The 20,552-nt window shown below is 36.2% G+C and overlaps 1 protein-coding gene across 40 annotated transcripts in view; it reads left to right on the forward strand.

The window, feature by feature from the left end:
• Positions 1–20,552, forward strand: part of Huwe1 (HECT, UBA and WWE domain containing E3 ubiquitin protein ligase 1) — a 195,775-nt gene that overhangs the window by 118,770 nt on the left and 56,453 nt on the right. For 37 of the 40 annotated variants that reach the window (XM_076562377.1, XM_076562359.1, XM_076562380.1 and 34 more), the window contains 10 exons: positions 51–262; positions 5,486–5,543; positions 6,427–6,603; positions 9,297–9,542; positions 11,252–11,385; positions 11,798–11,892; positions 14,685–14,873; positions 17,935–18,151; positions 18,491–18,613; positions 20,097–20,334. In XM_076562377.1, coding sequence (XP_076418492.1) covers positions 51–262; positions 5,486–5,543; positions 6,427–6,603; positions 9,297–9,542; positions 11,252–11,385; positions 11,798–11,892; positions 14,685–14,873; positions 17,935–18,151; positions 18,491–18,613; positions 20,097–20,334 — 1,689 coding nt within the window. The remainder of the gene's footprint in view (positions 1–50; positions 263–5,485; positions 5,544–6,426; positions 6,604–9,296; positions 9,543–11,251; positions 11,386–11,797; positions 11,893–14,684; positions 14,874–17,934; positions 18,152–18,490; positions 18,614–20,096; positions 20,335–20,552) is intronic. The other 3 variants (XM_076562365.1, XM_006993984.4, XM_076562381.1) reach the window with 1 other exon arrangement.

The raw sequence follows: 20,552 nt of genomic DNA on the forward strand, positions 1-20,552 counted from the left end.
AGAAGTATATGTATTTACATATAAGTAATCATTTTCTTTTTCACTTTTAGTTACTTGAAGAAATCTGTAATCTTGGAAGAGATCCAAAATACATTTGTCAGAAGCCGTCCATCCAGAAAGCAGATGGTACTGCTAGTGCCCCTCCGCCAAGGTCTAATCATGCTGCAGAAGAAGCTTCTAGTGAAGATGAGGAGGAAGAGGAAGTACAGGCCATGCAGAGCTTTAATTCTACTCAGCAGAATGAAACCGAGCCTAATCAGCAGTAAGTGTTTATAAGGCAGATTTTCTGACCTTATGTTCCATAATTCTCATAGTGTCACTTAAATATTTTATTTACTTACTTGTGGTCAGAGGGATGGAACTCCAAGTCTTACTCAAACAAAGCAACTGCATTACTACTGAGCTACACCCTTACCCCCCATCTCCAATGTCACTTCAGTCTACATAAATTAAAAATTACATAAGACTACTTTAAGATTTTTTTTCTGGCTTCTTCCTTTGTTCCTCTGTAGTGTCATAGTGCTGTGGTGTAATAACATTCATTGCCTTAGAAAAATACTTTTCTTCAAATTTTAGTTATTAAATCAGTTCAATATGCCAAATTGGTAGACTTTTCCACTTTGTTGCTTGATTCAAGCCCATATTAAACTTTTTTTTTTTTTTTTTTTTTTTTTTCCGAGACAGGGTTTCTCTGCGTAGCTTTGCGCCTTTCCTGGAGCTCACTTGGTAGCCCAGGCTGGCCTCGAACTCACGGAGATCCGCCTGGCTCTGCCTCCTGAGTGCTGGGATTAAAGGCGTGCGCCACCACCGCCCGAAAATCTTTATCTTTTTTTTTTTTTTTTTTTTTTTTTTTTGGTTTTTCGAGACAGGGTTTCTCTGTGTAGCTTTGCGCCTTTCCTGTAACTTACTTGGTAGCCCAGGCTGGCCTCGAACTCACAGCAATCCGCCTGGCTCTGCCTCCCAGTGCTGGGATTAAAGGTGTGCGCCACCACCGCCCGGCTTAAACTTTTTTTTTGTTAGAAGTGGAAGTATAGTTTCTAGACAGTAGTAGTCATGCATTCATACATATAATAAATGTGCTTTGATCTGTAGATACTTTTGAGAAAGACATGAATGTTTTAGCCTTAGCTGTGGCTAAAACATTTTGATCTGGGAGTTAGGAAAATAGTCTGGTAAAGTAGAATATTAATCCAGGTACAACAGAAGTAAAAACTTTTTGGAACTCTAGATAGCAGTGTGCTTGCTGGTGTTAGTAGTATTGGAGAGGAGGCATTACCTAATCTCTGTTTGCCTGAGAAAGCAAACATACCTTTCTTGTGCTATCTTATTTCTACTTTAAAATGTGTTAATAAAAGAGGGAGATATTCTGAAAGAAGGTATGGCTTTTCTACTCAAGGGAATATAATCTTCAGTGTTTCCGTCCAACCTAGCCTGATTCCCAGTAACCCTACAGGGTTGAGTTGCCTTTCTAGTTTACAAATGAGAAGATTTATGAATGTAGAAAGTGGTTGTTGGTGATTTTTAAGTTAATCTCTATATATATGTTTTTATCTTTATATAACATCTTTACCTGGATATCTTAGGTCTTAGAGCTAATATGCTCAGAATTCAAGCCACTGTTAGAGTAAATTAACGTTTTTTTCAACAGCCCTCATTTCTTAACACTATATTTCTTACTTGAGATAAATACGTATCACTGTCCACATTTGTTACCCATTCCAAAACATCTTCCAATTGAGAAACCAAGCTTAGGTTCTCCCAATAATTGTGTATGCTAATGCTTTTCTGTGGTAATCCATAAATTCAGCAGTGACTCTGTATTATCACAGGGCTTTAGATTAAGGGTTTATCACCCTTCTAAAAGTTTTATCTGTCCCTTCCCCAGCTTAAACATTCTTCAGTAGGCCTATTCCTTCCTATTTCCTTGCCTCTGTCTTCCAATGCCATACATACATATCCAGATGGAATTTTCTAATAATATATATTCAAATATAATTTCTGTACAGTAAACTGCACAGTTTTAGAATTTTCATTTTCTGTTTTTCCATCCCAAATGAAGGAGCTACTGATCTTATTTCTGTTGTGCATGAAATAATTTTGCATATTCAAGAATATCCTATAAATAGGCTTCTTGTATTTGGCATTACTCATTGTGTTTTGGTGATTTGTCTGTGTTATTGACATGTCTCAATAGTCACTGCTTTTCTTTCCTTATTGATATTCTGTTGTATAATTATTATATTTATCTTGCTTTCCTGTTGATGGACTTGGTTTGTTGGTCTTTCTCTCTGTGTCTGTCTGTCTCTCTCTGCTAAGATAGTGCCTTTTTCTTACCTTTTTAAGATGATGGGTTATGAATGATCCTGATATAGAGCTTTCTGTTGGAGATCTGGACTAAGAAAGCTTAGGTACTATAGTCCACCCTAAATCCTTATGTTGTAGTTTACATTCAGAAATTCATGTCTTGCTATGCATATAAGTATAGCCGGCAATTAACTGTATACTTTCCTCAGAGTCTTCCCCCTTCAGCCTCCTAAGTATTAGGGATTATGAGTATGTATTGGTACATTTAGCTACTACAAGTTATTCTGAGTTTTTATAAGGTCTTGTCTTCTACATTGTTTATCTCAGAAAATCTGATATTACTGGGGAAGAATATAGTTATTGTTATATAACCAGAGTTTTTAGTTGGTGCCAGTAAGTAGTTCATTTTGTACTTGACTCCATTCACTGTACCTGGCTTACCACCCACACCTGAGTGTTAGTTAGAAATTGATACAGGTTTTTGGAAAGGAACTGACATTATATGCTCCTTCATAAGTGCTTTGTTAGGAGATGGAACCCTGGAGAGAAAAGCTAGGCCTTCAGATCCAAAGAGGAGATTTAGGAGAATTGGCTACCATATGTAGCATGACTTATATTGAAGGGGAAGTAGCCACAAAAACAAAACAAAAATGAAGTCTTTTAATCACTCCAAAAGGGGATTTCTGATTTTTTTCCCACAGGTTTTCAGGGCATGTTGGGACATACTACTACCTCATGACTTAGGTAGGCACTAATAGAGACCCTAGTTCAAAGTTGCCTTCCAGGACTTCCAGGACTGCAGGAAGAAGGAAGGATTCGACTTAGATTTGTAACCAAGGCCTATATTCTCTTAACATTTCAAGCAAGTGCCTGTCAGTTCTTCCTTCTAAATGATGGGCTGGAATCTTGAGTGAGGCCTGATATTTCCCAAGCCTAAGAGTAGTCACATCTTAAAGTGAAGGTCCATGACCTCTGAGGAACTTTGTCTATGTCTTTGTAACTTAATAACAATTGTTTTTAAATTTATAGAGCTCCCCCCCACCCCCCGAAATGTGACCCACTGAGCCAGCTTCTTTGCCAAAGGTAGACTCTTCAAGAACTAAGAAATTTTAACTAGGGCAGAAGAAAATTTGACAGTTGTGATAAATTGATTCATATACTAAGATGATACAGATTTTTGTTGGTCATAGATGTGGCTGTTTCAAATAAGGTTAAACTTAGGGTGGCATTTCTTGTGACCAGCTTGTAGGTAGAGTTCTGTTGGACATAAGTGATCATTTTTAGTATTTAAGTATTTTTTTCTTTGTTTGTTTTTCGAGACACCGTTTCTCTGTGAAACAGTCTTGGCTGTTCTGGAACACATTTTGTAGTCCAAGTTGGCCTCCAACTTACACCTGTCTCTGCCTGGGATTAAAGGCGTGTGCCACCACCGCCCGACCCATTTTTACTATTCTACTATTTTTACTCTTTTACTAAAAGTTGTAGGAAAGAACAAAAGTAGATACTTGAATGAGTTCCTGGAGTTGTATTAAGAATAATACTGTTGGTTTGGCTTTTCTGTTCTTTTCCCCATCTTCCATCTAGCAATGAATGGGCCACCTGGATTCTATTTCTTTGGATCATCTTGGCTCTGTACTATATTTGGAATCTATAAAGATGCAAGAATCTCATTGAATTCTAGTGATATCTGGACTTTTTAGCTATAGAGGTAGATGGGGTCTTTGGGTTCTTTCCAAGGAGATGAGGCTGAGTGGGAAGGATAAATGGTCAGGTAATAGAATGCTGCAGTTGTTCTAAGGAGGAAGGAGCATTATGGTCAAAGAAAGGATTTTTTTTTTGGTCTTTTTCTGAAATCTTTTCAATCCTGGCGTAAGGACTTCCAGTTTTTGTACAAAGTTCTTTTCCCGTGGGCCTAAAAAAATGGCTCAACTTGCTGCTCTTTTGGAAGACTGAATTTCAGTTTCCAATTTCTATGTTGGGTAGCTTACAGCCACCTATGTGAGTCCCAACTCCTTGTGATCCAATGCCTCTGGCTTCCCCAGTTAACCTACATTCACATGTACATACCTACACACATATAACTAAAAATAAATTTTAAAATAATATTCCTTTGCAAGTTTTCTTGGTTTTTTACTTATTTACTGTATATGTGTTCACGTTCAAACACACATGGAAGGTCAGAGGACAACATTCATGAGTTGATTCTCTGCTTCCCTGGATTCTGAGGATTGAATTCAAGTTGTAAGGCTTGCATGGTGAGTGTCTTGACCTGCTGTACCATCTCACCATCCCATTTGTAAGTTGTTGAGATCTAAACCTTAGGCTTGGGTATTTCATTACTGAATCCATTCATAAAGCCTTTCTGTTCTCTTCCTCTTTTTTTTAAACAGTCTTTTCTCTCAACTACCACTCATTGCTATCTCTGTCGCTCATGTGCTCAGATCTGTTCTCCAAGGACCCATATCCAGAATGCTATATTTTTTACTTAAGTTTTCTTTTCTAGATTTTATTGACATACAGTTTCTTTTCATGTTGGTACACTGTGTGTGGTTGTTTGTCCTGTCATTTTCATGTAAACGGCAATTTACAAATATCTTTTCTAAGTCTATAATCTTCTCATTTGGCATACAGTGTTGAAGAATTTGAAAAAGCAAAAAAAAAACTTGCTGACTTGTATAATTCATGAACTTTGATTTTACATGTAACAAGTTAATAGAAAAGGAGGCCTTGGGAATTGACCTCAGCTGTTACCAGCTTTTACCGTGATGAGGATTTCTCAGTTTTAACCATTTTTAAACAAAACTATAAGTCTACTTTCTAAGCTCTAAATCTAACATAATAGTATTATGTTTTATGTTTGTTTCTTTGCCTGGTTCTACCCAGTAAAGCAAATGTTTGGTCTTTTAATTGAATTTATTTTAAATATTTATGTGTGTGTGTCTGTGTCTGTGTCTGTATCTGTCTTTCTGTGCTCCGTTAAAAGGCTGGTTTTTCATTTTGTACTATGAACTCTATTATCAATTTCAGTCTTTTTTTTTTCTTCCTGTCTTATGAGTCTTAACACATACTAAAGGCTAGGAGTATGACTTGGAGTAATTTTCACTATGTGACTTTTTTCACTTTGTTCTATATCACTGGTCACGTGAATTTCTGTGTAATTTGACTATTTTTTCATTAACAGGGTTGTTGGTACAGAGGAACGTATTCCAATCCCCCTCATGGATTACATCCTTAATGTGGTAAGATTCATGGTAGGGTAAACTAAATAAAGATTTGTGCATTTCAGAAAAATGTGTCAGTTTGTCAAAGCACGGTCATGTTAATTTTTTATTTTATTTCTGCGGCCTTTCAAGTATAGAGGACAAGATGTAAACAACTGAAAATAATTTGTTCTTGTTCTGTTTGCAATACGTTAGCCTGTACTCTCAGGCTTTTTATATTCTCTATTTTATGTTCACTGCTATTGTTTTTCATTTGAATTTTAATATGATTTGGTGTGTTAGATCAGTATTATGTCTGAGTATGTTTAGTATGCTTTTTTTGCCATTTTACTTCTCTCTTAAAAAAAAAACTACATGGGCCCTTTAATTTCCTATCTTATAGGAAAATGAGAAGAATTTGAATTTTCCCAGAATTAAAAAATCCCCTTAGCATTTATTTTGTAATATTAAGCACTTCCAAGACTTCCACAGTTTCTTTCATGCCTACATATTTGTTGCTGTATTCTACTTTATATCTCTTAAATTTTTCCTTTTAGTTCATAGCACAATTACTAGAGTGCATGTTTTATTTATAGTAGGTGTGACACGAAACAATTAAGACTTTAGACCTGTTTCTGCTACTCATTCAGAGTGTGACTCTGAGCAAGTCATTTAGCTTCTGTTTGCTTTCAATTATTAGACTCCTGGTGTGATTGAAAAGGTGGATGGGGAAGTTGTAATCTCTTATTTTTGGATGATCTGAGCATGTACCATTTATCCCTGTTTACTACAGGTTGTGTTATTACAGAAAATACTGATTTCTTGATTATAAGGCTGTCCCTGTCCTGATGCCAAACTGGCCTTTTACTTCCTAACAATGTTAGCATCTAACTTGTACAAAACAAATTTTTTTATTACCTAGATGAAATTTGTGGAATCTATTCTGAGCAACAATACAACAGATGACCACTGCCAAGAATTTGTGAATCAGAAAGGACTCTTACCTTTGGTTACCATTTTGGGTCTTCCCAATCTGCCCATTGACTTTCCCACATCTGCTGCCTGTCAGGCTGTTGCAGGTGTCTGCAAATCCATATTGGTAAGACATACCTAGCCAAAAATACATCTGTGATTGTATTTATTGTGTTCTCCCTTACCTATAGCTAAAAATTGATAAATTTGTGTCTGTTCCACTTAATATATTTCATACTATTTATTTCTCATAGAAAAGTTATTTTTCTTTGTTTTTGCGTTTGCTGTGTAAGTTATGTCATTTGAGTTCATACGAGTGTAAAGTGTATTTCCAAGAAAGCTTTCTAACCTTATTCATGCTTTGTTATGATATTTTTTTTGTTTTAGTGTGCTCTATTCATTTTGTAATGTATTTCCTTTTTCCCCAATATTTACTAGTCTGAATTGATCTGTAACTTATTACTTGATTTTGCCCTCCCCCCCAAAACAAAAAAACCAGAGGCTCCTTTATTTCCAAGATATCTTTGTTCTTGCTAGCTACTTGTTCTCCCTTGTTGCCTTAACATTGGCAATTATTCAACTTTCTTTAAACTGGAGGTATTCTAGGTACCTTATGTAATGGAATTGTACAGTATTTGAGATTGTTATGGTGCATCAGGGTTTTATCAGGTTTGTCAGTTTTATCAGTTTTCATTTTAAAGCTAAGTGATATTTTATGATACAGACATTGCCACATATTCTATTAGGATGTTTCCATTTTTTGCCCCTGATGAATACTGTGTAACTCCAGTGTATAAATAGTTCTTCAAGATTTGGCTTTTGATTTCTTTTAGATGTGTACTTGAAGGTAAATAGCTCAATCATGATAATTCTTTATTTTTTGTGTCTGTGTGAGACCCTCAAACTCCTTTTTTAAGAAGCACTTTTCATTACTACTAGGTGCATATAAGGATTGTAATTTCACTATCTCCATGCCAGATCTTTCTGTTTTTTCATAGTAGCCATTCTAGAGAATATAAAGTAGTATTTCATTTTCATTTTGACTTGCATTCCAAGTAATTGATGATGTTGAACATTTCTTCTGTTGTGTACTTGACTTATTGTCTACGTGTGCATCTTGCTAAATGTATATTTGTGTTCTTTATTCTATTTTTAATTGAATTAAGGTGTTTTGCAGTTGATTGTGGAATATCTCTGTATATATTGGATATCATTTTTTTTTTCAGATACATTACTTGCAAATATCCTCATTCTGTGGGTTGTCTTTTTACTTGTTTGACAGTACCTTTGACATACAAAAGGTTTTGATGCCATCCAGCCCATTTTACCTTTTGTGATGGTTGTCGTCATTGTTTTCTGTGCTTTTGGTGGTGTTTATTCAAGAAATCATTGCCAAGAAATTTCAGACAGTTTAATCTAGGAATTGTATGATCTTATTCCTTAGGTCTTGATACATTTGGAAATCCACAAAGTTCAACTACATGTTTTTGTGTATGCATACCACATTTCTCCTCCCAATACCATTTATTGAAAAGAATGTCATTTTATTAAACTATCCCCAACCACTCTTTTCAAACATCTGTTTACTATAAAATGTGAAGTTTTATTCCTGAGCTCGAATCTTTTCCATTGGTTGTTAATAGCCAGTACCACAATTTTAATTAATATTAACTTTGAAATAAGGTTGGAAACCAGGAAGTGTGAGAACTCCAAATTCAATTGTATTCCTGCACCCCAGGAATATTTTGGCTTTTTGGGGTCCCTTGAAAAATCGTGTGTGAATTATGAGGGTAATTTTCTATCTGCCTCTTTCCAAAAGGGGAGATTGGAATTTTGATACTAATTACAATAAAGCTCCTCTGTCAGCTGTTTTGTGCCCTGATAAATAATTTCTAGAAACTGCAATTTAATGTTTTTTGTTTCACTTTTTGCAGGTGTAAAGTGCTTTCATAAGAGAACAAGGGGAAAGGAGTGATCTAACTACCCCACCTCTAAGATGATCTGTGAGGAGGGATAGATTTATTTCAAGCCATAGGAAGGCAAATAATTTCTAGCTTTGCATAACAAGTGGTAATCTTTAATTGCCAAATTTTTCTTCCCTAACATGAAAAGAAATGTATTATTTGGGCTGTCTATTAAAATAATTTGCCTTCCTGATGCCAATCTCATAGTCATCGCTCTTGTTTTGGACAGAAGACAGCATTATAGCTATGAAAGTAGTTCTTTACCTGAAAATATAAGTCATTTGTTAATAGTTTGACTAGTCAATAGCTTTTGTAATACTTGCTTTCTCCTTTATTTCCCTCTGTACCATTTTGTACTACTAGAGATGGTTACAATTGTTTAATTTATGTAGCATTGTATGAGATGAGGCTTGAGGTTCACATGCAACCTCAGCCATCTTACTCAACAATGTTTACTTGTATTTTATTAAAATATTAACTTCTTAGAAATAAATGGCAAAAAACATTGTAATAGGATTCATTTTTTTGATTTGGAAGTTTGCCTAACATTGCTCCTTTCTAAGCAAACTTGGAAACTAACCTCTTGTACAAAAGTACAACAGACAGTCCTGTTTGGCATTCACATACTTTAAGTATGATTGGCTCATCAAGTCTAAAAATAGTCTATTACACAGAGGTAGTGAAATACATTTATTATTCCTGGCTTCATTTTTTGGTACTGCCATTTATAAAGTGAGAGACATGACTGACTGAAATTTGGGAGAGTTCAAGTAATAGTCATTTCCACTGTGAATATTAAAGACATAGTGTATTTATGATTCAATATATAGTGACACATTCATTAATCTTGTTTCAGACTCTGTCACATGAACCCAAAGTTCTTCAAGAAGGTCTCCTCCAGTTGGACTCAATCCTTTCCTCCTTGGAACCTTTACATCGGCCCATTGAATCTCCTGGGGGCTCAGTATTACTTCGAGAACTGGCATGTGCAGGCAATGTAGCTGATGCTACCCTCTCTGCTCAGGCTACACCGCTGTTGCATGCACTTACTGCTGCCCATGCCTACATCATGATGTTTGTTCACACTTGCAGAGTTGGACAGGTAAGAATAATCCTTTATGATTTCAACTTAAAGTCAATGAAATGCCAAGGGCCTACATATAACTGCCAGATTACTTTTCTTAGGAAGAAATCTACCTGGAGTAGCAGCTGAAAGAACAACCTTGATTTAGCATTGAGATTTGGGGTGAAGGGGGAGGAGTATCTGTGTGTGATGCGGGCTCATGCTTTAAATTGCTATGTAGTTTCACTCTCATAGTTTTTATTCTTAGCAGTTATATGGCCATATAATTATCATAGGAATGGGGCTTTTAAGAAGAGTGATCATCATCATCTATAACATAAATTTGGGTGTCCATTGCAGCTTACCACTGTCATTTTTAATAGCAAAAATGAAGCTCATTTCTTTACATTTATTTAATTTTTTATATACTATTGTGTGTGATGTCAGGCTGCGTTTTGAACATGCCACAGTGCTCATGGGAGGCCAGAGGACAGCTTTATGAAATCAATTCTCTCCTTCCATCTTTATGTATTTTCTAAGTATTAAATCTCAGTTTTCTGGGCTTGCATGGCAAGCATCTTTATCCCTGAGCCATCCTGAAAGCCTTTACTGCTAACTAATCTGTGTACAAGTACATATAGACTTGACAACAGATGGCAAAAAATATTTTGCCACAAAATATTGAAATTAATAGGTAGTAGACAACAAGAAGAAAATGTGTCTGCAATATGTGGTCTTTCTTGTTTCATAAAAAAAAAAAAAATGACTGTAGTGGTGGGAAGATGACTCGGTCGCAAAATACCTGCCGTGTAAATCTGAGGACCTGAGTTTCAGTCCTCAGAAATTGAATAAAAATGTCAGTCAAACTGGCACATGCTTATAATCCCAGCACTATAAAAACAAAGATCGGGGCTTGTGGGCTAGCCAACAAGGCCAAATTCACAAACTCCAGTGTAGTTAGAGTTTTTTTGTCTTGTTTATAGTTAGGACAAATTTTTGTTACCCGCCAGTCCCATAGTTGCTCAGACCCAACCAAGTAAACATAGAGACTTATTTTGCTTTAAACTGTATGGCCGTGGCAGGCTTTTTGTAAACTGTTTTTATATCTTGAATTAATCTATTTTTATAAATCTATATCTTGTCACGTGTCCCATGACTTACCGGTATTTTATATCTTCCTTGTCCTGGCTGCAGTTTTAGTTGTTTTTTTTTTTTTTAATTTTTTTTGTTTGTTTTTGTTTTGTTTTGTCTGTTCTGGTCACTGGCCAATCAGTGTTTTATTTATATAGAGCTATATCTACAGGTAGAACCTGGAGAGAAGCCCTCTCCAGGTCAAGAGAGACCCTGCCTGAAGACAGCACCTAAGATTGTTTTCTGCACTCCACAAGCATAGGCACCCATATATACACAATAAAGGAAAGTAGCCTAGCTCTGTGTATGTGTAGTCAATATTTTACTAACTTTACCCTTCAGAAATTTATTACAAAAATAAATGGTTTACCAGCAATAGCATTATTTTCTACTTTTGGACATGAATGCACTCTCTACCGACTCTATGTATTGCCCAGACTTTGCTTGACCTCATGGTCATCTCTTGCCTCCAAAAGTACTGGAATTATAGGCATCTAATATTACCAAACAGAAAATTAGCATCTTATATCTTTTTAAAGTAGCTGAAGGTTGATTTTTAAGAATACAAGTGTTTGGAGACGATCTCAAGTGTGAAAATACTTCTCTTTTGGTTGCAGAGTGAAATTCGTTCAATCTCCGTAAACCAGTGGGGTTCTCAGTTGGGTTTGAGTGTTCTGAGCAAGCTAAGCCAGTTATACTGTTCTCTGGTGTGGGAAAGCACTGTCCTTCTCTCTCTGTGTACCCCAAACAGGTAAAAGAATGATCATTTCTTTTCATATCTCACTTAGCTTTTCTAACAGACTTTATAGTTAAGAAAGTGTCCATGATTTCTTTGAATAGGATGGGAGAGTTTAATAGAAAAGTTCTGGTGGTCCTTTATCCTTCCCACTTTTCTAGTGTAAGAACTTAACTGACAAATTATAACATGTTTGCATGTTTGATTTGATTTGATTTCCTAGAGATGGTTGTGTCAACATGATACAGATCTTGTTTATTGCTACTTCAGGAATTGCAGGTATTTCTATTGTGTTTAGGATAATTTTAGTGCTCAAAGAGAAATTGGTCAAGCAAGTCAGAGACCATGTAGAATATAAGTAAACTATAATAGTGCTTTTGTTTGACTTGTTTTTTTGTTTGTTGGTTTGCTAATTCCCTTGTTGTAGCCTACCATCTGGATGTGAATTTGGCCAGGCGGACATGCAGAAACTGGTTCCAAAGGATGAGAAGGCAGGTACGACCCAGGGCGGAAAAAGATCAGGTAACTCTAAGAAACTAAAATCTTAGTCACTACTTCTAAATTCTGTCCCTGTGACTTGATAGGCTTACTGTGAAACTTAGTTAGATCTTTGTCACCCTTAGTCCTCAGTTTTCATCATTTTGCTGTTTTTTTAATTACTAATTTTAGATTTTTTCTCATTTCTTCTGTAAAAAGCATACATACATTTTAGTAAAAGTTAGCATAACAGGAGAACACATTTTCACTACCAAGTAACACACACCATGTGAGAAGTATCTGCCTGATCTTTTCCCTGAGGATATTTGAGTGTCTTCAATGAAAAAAAGATGTATCTATGTATTGATCTTTGTTTCTTACTTAACTGCCAAGAGCTTACTATTCCCTCCTTAGTTTATAATTTACTATTTTAGAAAGTCTTTCATTAGAGTTTTCTGTAAATACAAGATTCAGTCCTAAAAATTATTTTAGGAAAAAGGGCATGATGATATTTAATTGAATGAATTCTAAATTTTTAGTATAAATTCTCTGCAAACTGTTGGAAAAAGCAATTGTTTCTCAATGTTATGAATAACAATTTTGATCATACTGGATTAAATGATTTGTCAGTTGAAAACTTCCACCTATTTTTACTTTTTAATATGAGTACTCAATTAAAATTAGATAATTACTCACATTATTACATTCCTTTTAGACAGTAGTGCTTTAAAAATTATCCTTTTCTAGTATTGTGTTGTGCTTTGATTACTGTAAGTTCCAAATAGGGTAACCCGAAATCACACACAATTCCCTGACCTTGGTGCAGCAAACATGAAACTGATAAAAAAAAAACAAAAAAACATTTCTTTGGCAATTTTTTAAAAACATGAATTCTACCTCAAATAAATAAAAAACTGAAAACCAATGAAGGTAATTCTATTTATAAAAGTTTATCAGATATCCTTTAAAATGAATTGAAATTACTGAGAGAGAAAACTATGGAACTAAGAGAAAGGAGATACATTTTCTTTCTAATAGCCACTGGTTGTTATGGGGAGTAGCAAAGACTGAAATATATACATGCCTGTGAGGTTAATATTGGAGAAAATGTGTATCTTAAATTTTAGTCTATTTTAAATTTAATTTAAAGAGTAAAATTACTAGTAAAACTGAGTTAAGAACCCAGTTTAAAATTTGTCAAAGAATTGCTTATCTCAACAGTTTACAGACTTATTCTTGAGGTTGGTTTTTTTTTCTTCTTTGTCAGACTTCACATATAGTACGATCCCGTTTCTAGCAGTTTGTTTAACAAAGAAGTCACAATTTCTTAAAAATCAATACCTCATACATTTTCATTAAAAACTAATTTTTCAGTTTAAGAATACATAGACAATGCCAGGTAATCCTAGCAATTTTAAGATAAAGATAGGAGGATCAGTTTTTCAATATAACCTTTGGCTACATATTAAGTTTGAAATCAGCATGAGAACTTGCCTCCAAAACAGGGCAGGTGCTGGAGAGATTGCTCAGTGGTTAGGAACACTTTGCTTCACCATCACAAGAAACCAACTTTGGATCTCAGCATACATATAATAAGCCTGGCATTGCAGATATGCCTGTAAACTCAGTTTTAGGGTGGAAATAAGTGGATCATTGGGGCTTGCTGGTTTTCAGCTTAGCTGATAAATCTCTAGCCCCAGGTTCAGTGAGAGACCCTGCCTCAAAGGAATAGGTGGAAATAGAGGAGGACAGCAGACACCCTCTTCTGGCCTCTGTGCACACCTGCACAGGTACTCATAAGTAAGTAAATTAAATCTTTTTCAAAAGTGGGTACTGGCAAGATTGCTCAGTTGTTGAAGGCACTTGCTCCCAAGCCTGAAGACTTGAGCTCAATTCCTTAGACCCATATACCAGAAAAAAGAGAACTGATTCCCAGGTGTCCTCTGACTTCCACTCACACCCTCCACATACACATACTAAATAGATAAAATAAAATCTTTAAAAAAAAAATCATACCCGCTGGGGGTTGGAGAGAGATGACTCAGCAGTTAAGAGCATTGGCTATTTTTCAAGAGGACCCAGGTTTGATTCCCGGTACCTACATGGTACTTTGTATCATCTATAAATCTAGTCCTTGGGAATCCAACACCCTCTTGTGTGTGGGCATCGGGCATGTACATAAGTATACAAGCATACATGCTGGCAAAACACCCATAATTTAATACTTCTTACATAATTCCTATTCATGTTCAGGATTTTTTTTTTTTTTTTTTTTGATTTTTCGAGACAGGGTTTCTCTGTGTAGCTTTGCGCCTTTCCTGGATCTCGCTCTGTAGACCAGGCTGGCCTCGAACTCACAGAGATCCACCTGCCTCTGCCTCCCGAGTGCTGGGATTAAAGGCGTGCGCCACCACCGCCCGGCCATGTTCAGGATTTTTAAATGCTGGGAAAGAAAACTATCCAGTAATATTCTGTAATAACCAATTTGAGTTTGAGCAAGCTATAAGATTCTAGCGGGGCATGTTCCGTGACAGCTGCAAATATGATACACACCGTACGGTGTGTTAAGATGATTTGTGTGCTTTTATTTGAAGATACAAGCAAGTATTTACTTGGTTGAACAAAAACCAGAAAAGCATATTGGTACAGTTTTGGTTTTTGTTGTTTTTGTTCTTGTTCTGCTTTTGATTTGGAGGGTTGGTTTGATCCCTAAACTTAGGAAGTAATTAAAATTTAAATAGGAAAAAGCACTATATTTTGGAACTCTTCAAAACATGGACCCAGGTAAGTGCTGGCTTTCTTTCCATGATCTTACTACTCCCCTTTTTCCTCTGTAGATGGAGAACAGGATGGAACAGCTGGAAGTATGGATGCTTCTACCCAGGGCTTATTGGAAGGAATCGAGCTAGATGGTGACACATTGGCTCCCATGGAGACTGATGAACCTTCTTCAGATTCTAAGAGCAAATCTAAAATCACACCAGCCATGGCTGCCAGAATTAAGCAGATCAAGCCATTGCTGTCAGGTCAGTAATCCTCCATTTTGTTTTTTAAAACTCCTTTTCTGAATTTCAGAGCTCTAACAGTCATCAAAGATTAAATGGAAAAAACATTTTTTGATGGGGTAAGAAAAAGTAGTAGAAATGTTGTGACTCTCACATGTACTTTGTTGAATCCCCAAGTGTGACATGCTCCCTAAGGGGATATAAAAGGAAAAAATTCCTTCCAGAGATAACTACCCTGGCTTTTAAAATTCCTTACCTGTTGTTCATTCTTCAGTTATTGCAAATGGCATCTCCTCCTGCCATTCTACTGAAATGTCTCACTGAGGTACCTATAACTTCTGTATTGCTGAGTCTACAGAATACTTTTACTTGTGTGCAGTGTGATAGTTGACCCTCTTTCCAGCTTTGGAAATAACTCCTGGTTTTTATATGATTAAGCATTCAGAATTGTCAGCAGTCTCCTTTTGCTTTGATTATCCAGTAACATAGTTTCTTGTGTTTTATTAAAGTCACATTGACTGCTTCAAGGAGACTGCATTAGCAGGTACAAAGGTATATATATTAAAGAGGTGAAATGATTTGTATTTGCCATCTTTTGCCACTTAGTATGATACCAGTATTTGGGGAGCCTATTTTGTATATTTTTCGACATTTGCCACTTTATAGTGCTTTGAGATAGAAGGAGAAAATGAAGACCTAAATCGTAAAGCAAGGAAGGAAAAAAAAATGACTCTCTGTGCTTTAATTTGACCTTAAATCCTTAAGATTTTATCTTCCAGTCATGTTTGTTTTGATCTGGAAGTCTACTAATTATCCCTAAATAAATTAGACGATGTTTATGTTTCTCAGTTCTTCTTTGATGACACTTTAGTTTTGTGACCTTTGAGCATTCTTGGGTTACTGTGTGGACCCAACCTATGTTTTCCTTGTTTGTTTCTTTGCTGATCAGGCATTTTTGTTTTCTTACTTTGAAATATCTTTGAGTTGCTTCACTATCTGTTGTTCATCTTTAATGAAATAAAATATAAACTTAATACTTGGTGCATTTTCCTGTTGATTTAAATCCATTAGGTTTTTAGAATCTGAGTATGCCAGAACTTCCAGTCAGGTAGTACATGTATCTATAGCTGGTTCCATAATTAAAATTATGAAGTACTAATTTACATGGAATAGAAAAATGAAATGACTGTTTTATTTCTGTGTTGTATGCTTCATCTCAATAATTAAGTTTTGAGTTATATTTCAGAAGCATAAATGGAACACAGATTCTATTTATATTTATATATGGTATATCATATATTTTTCTATTTATAGCCTATGTTATTTTTATGCTTGCTTGTATGTATGTATATACATATTTACATATATCGAGAAAAGAGCTAGTGAGATGACTGTGTAAAGCGACTGCTGAGCAAGCAAAAGTCCCCACCAAGTTCAGATTTCCCCAATACCCAGATGAAAAGCCAAGTGTGACAACACGTTCCTGTAATCCCAGTGCTGGCAAGCAGAGATAAGGAGAATTCTGACATTCATCGTACTTCTAGTCAAACCAATCCATGAGTTCCAGATTCATAAAACCAAGGTGTGAGCAATAGAGCAAAAAATCTGGTCTCTCAGGTGTACACGCATGTAAAAAAGTAGTAATAAAGGAAGACATCCAGACATTGTCCTCTTCCTCCACATGGACATACATTGATTACTGCACACAAGAGTATTATTACATGCACACCTCCCCCTTCCCAAAAAAAGTTTAAAAGGAAACAATATTTGAATATATTTTCTTTTCATAAGAATGCACTGGTAGAACTTTATGCTTTTCCTGCTAACCTTTTTCTTTTAGTTATGTATTTTATAATGTATGTTATCTTTCTGGGTCAATTGATGCAGTGGGTTTCAACCTATGGGTTGTGATCCCTTTGGGGTTGAATTGCCCTTTCATAGGGGTTGCCGATGACCACCAGAAAAGAGATATTTACATTTCTTTTTCTTCTTTTTTGTTTTTTTTTTTTTTTTTGAGACAGGGTTTCTTTGTGTAGCTTTAGAGCCTATCCTGGAACTCACTGTGTTGACCAGACTGGCCTCAAACTCATAGAAATCTGCCTGCCCCTGCTTCCCGAGTGCTGGGACTAAAGGCGTGTTCCCCCACCGCCTGGCCAAATATTTACATTTTGATTCAGAATAGTAGCAAAATTACAGTTATGAAGTAGCAACAATAATTTTATGGTTGGGGATCACCACACCATTGAGGAAATACAGGGTCACAGCATTAGGAAGGTTGGAAATCACTGTATTAAACATTTTTTTGCTCTTTCAGTTCTGTAAGCATTTTAAGTAACTCTTGGTTTTTTGAGACAAGGTTTTTCCGTGTAACAGTCCTGACTGTCCTTGAACTTGCTCTGTAGACCAGGCTGGCCTTGAACTCAACAGAGATCCACCTGCCTCTGTCTCCCCAGTGCTGGGATTAAAGGTGTACACCACCACCACCACCACCACCACCACCACCACCACCACCACCACCACCACCACCACCACCACCACCACCACCACCACCACCACCACCACCAGCACCACAAGCACCCCCCAGCTTCTTTAAATCCTGTGAATGCATCATTTACTTATTGGTACTTAACTGCTGCCATATTGTGTCAATTTATCCTTAATTTAACAGTATAAGTCCTTATCTTAATGTTTTCATTTTTGTTATAGTATAGTTTTATTTTCTGCTCTCAAAGGGTACATCTGTTCCTTATGAAACTTCCAGTTCAGATTATCACATGAAGAGGCAGTTCAAGACTTTCTTTACTATTGTTCAGTAGATGGCAATCATTAGAAAAAAAAGTTGTTCTGGTGAGGTGGCTCTGTGGGTAAAGGCACTTTCTACGTAAACCTGATGGCCTGAGATCTGTTACCAGAGTCCATGTATAGATAGGAGTGATCTGACTCCTCAAGGTTATCCTCTGATCTACACATGATAATAATGTTAGCAATAATAACTATAATAATTTAAGTTTGTGGGAAGCATGTGTTTTGTTATGAAATCATGTGTCCATTTTATAGCATTATACTGCCTTCTGGGTTCCAGCTTCTTCCAGATTAGGCCGAGCACTTGCTGAGCTCTTTGGACTCCTTGTTAAGCTTTGTGTTGGTTCTCCTGTCCGCCAAAGAAGGAGCCATCATGCTGCCAGTACTACTACTGCACCAACACCTGCTGCTAGATCAACAGCTTCAGCTCTTACTAAGCTACTCACAAAAGGCTTATCATGGCAGCCCCCACCATATACACCTACTCCCCGCTTCAGGTGAGTTCCGATTTTGAGATACAGGGAGTAGAAAGTGGCAATCAAAATAATGTATGTTTGTTCCTATTCTACTTAGCACAAACTTGGGAAATCTCTAGTTTTCTCAATATATGTATTCCATATGAAGTGTTTTTATTGTACCTAGTTTAGAACATGGGTTTAAAGTTAAGCTGCATTTCACTGAGCTTCTAATTCTTAACTAATTGGCAAGTATTATTCTGGTGCCTAATTAATCTGTCACCTAAATGCTTTTTAAATTTTCCCTTTTTACTTTTTCACTTAATTTCCTGTTGCTTTTGTGTGTGTGTGTTAGAAATGTTTGTTTTTTTTCTTTTTTAGGCTGACATTCTTCATCTGTTCAGTTGGATTCACATCTCCAATGCTGTTTGATGAGAGAAAGTATCCTTACCACCTTATGCTGCAGAAATTTCTCTGTTCTGGCGGTCACAATGCTCTTTTTGAGTAAGGATTATTTGCTTCACAGAGAATCATTTTTTGCACTTTGATCTTTACTATGTGCCTTACCAGCTCACAGCTTTCTAAGTCATTTATCCTGTGATGTTTGAATATATACAGAAAGCCATTAGTTTTTATCGTTTGTATGTCCTAAGAAGGAGGGAAATATAGTGATATAGTAAGAGTATCTGCTTTGGGACTAGATAGGTTGTTCAGCAGATAAGAATACCTGCAGCTTTTCCAGGGGACCCATGTTCTATTCCCAATTCCTATTGGCATCTCACAACCATCTGTAACTACAGTTCCAGGGCATCTGATTTCCCTCTTCTGGCCTCCATTGGTAACAGATATTCACATGTTTACACATAGATAAGTGTATGCTAACATTCATAAAATTAAAAAAAAACCGTGAACAATTTCATAAAAAATTCTCTTTATCATAATTGGCTTTTCATTGTTAATACATAGTCTTTTGGGGTTTTTTGTTGGTTTGTTTGTTTTAATAAAATGACTTTATTTGTTTCTTTGAATTCAGTACGTTTGTTTTGGTTTACTTTGCTTGGCCAAAAGATTTTGAGATAAACTAAACCCGTTTGGGTGGATGTTTTTAAGTCTTTATAAAAAGTTCATAAATGGCATATTAGAAGTAATCGTAGCTTCTCCTTAGTTTAGCCTGATGTATGTAGTCGTCACACCTCATCAAGGAAGCTGTCTTTGGCAGTATACTAAGACCGTTACAGGAAGTCACAAGCAATCAAAATGCAGAGTCGCGGAGTCTAGTCCCATTGGATACATATATAATATAACTTTTAAGTTCAGGGAACATTGTAGAAGGGAGGATAGGAAAATGTTAAGAGCCAAAGGATCAGGTCTTTACTTTGAGGCTATATTTCCTAGTAATATCATAAGCTGCACCTATAAAGTCTCACCAACATGACAGCCTAAACATGAACTGAACAAGGATAATAATAATAGACATGCCAAAATGTAGGGGGAAAGCCCATGAGGACTCAACCCTATGCAGAGATCTACACAGGCAAATAAGGAATGCTGAGAGTGGGAGAAAGTCTTTAAAAAGACTTTAAAAAAGTCTGAAAGTGGGAGAAAGAACACACCAGTTGGTTATCTAATACCAAATGATCAGCCACCAAAATAGAAGGAATGTTATCTAGATTGAGCAGTTTATATTTAGCAACATATATGCATTTATATACTTGTACATATATTCATGTAACACAATCAAAAAGGAAGCCATGAATTTGAAAGAGAGCAAGGAGGTATACGAGGGCATTTGGAGGGGGGAAAGGGAAGGAAGAAGTGATGTGATTATTTTAAATCTCAAGAGAAAAAATAAGTAATACCAAGAGGAGAGAAAATAAGGAACTAGTACCAGTGTAGTAGTGTTTTGAATCCTTTAAAATGTAAGTTCTCCCATATGTGAAATACCAGTTAATATTCTATTCACATGCTTTGTCTTATTTGAATTTAGAACTTTCAACTGGGCTCTGTCCATGGGAGGAAAAGTTCCCGTTTCTGAGGGATTGGAACATTCAGATTTACCTGATGGCACAGGAGAATTCCTAGATGCCTGGCTTATGCTTGTAGAAAAGATGGTAAATCCCACCACAGTCCTCGAATCTCCACATTCGCTGCCTGCCAAATTGCCCGGAGGGGTCCAAAGCTTTCCACAATTCAGTGCCCTCCGCTTCCTTGTAGTAACTCAAAAAGTGAGTATTCTGCATTATAAAACCAAAGGAGAAAATTTTCTCAGGCTAACTGAATGCTTGCCACTATGTTTTGTCTATAATAAAATGTGATTGTTGAAAAACAAATGAATATGATTCTCACATAAGGTCGTTTACAAAAAACTAACCATAAAGACTGTTTTGTTTTCATGCTGTAAACATGAAGTATGAGCTTCTGGTTGGTACTTGGTACTTATGGA

Source organism: Peromyscus maniculatus, chromosome X (assembly GCF_049852395.1).
Source record: "Peromyscus maniculatus bairdii isolate BWxNUB_F1_BW_parent chromosome X, HU_Pman_BW_mat_3.1, whole genome shotgun sequence".
NCBI classification, from domain to species: domain Eukaryota; kingdom Metazoa; phylum Chordata; class Mammalia; order Rodentia; family Cricetidae; genus Peromyscus; species Peromyscus maniculatus.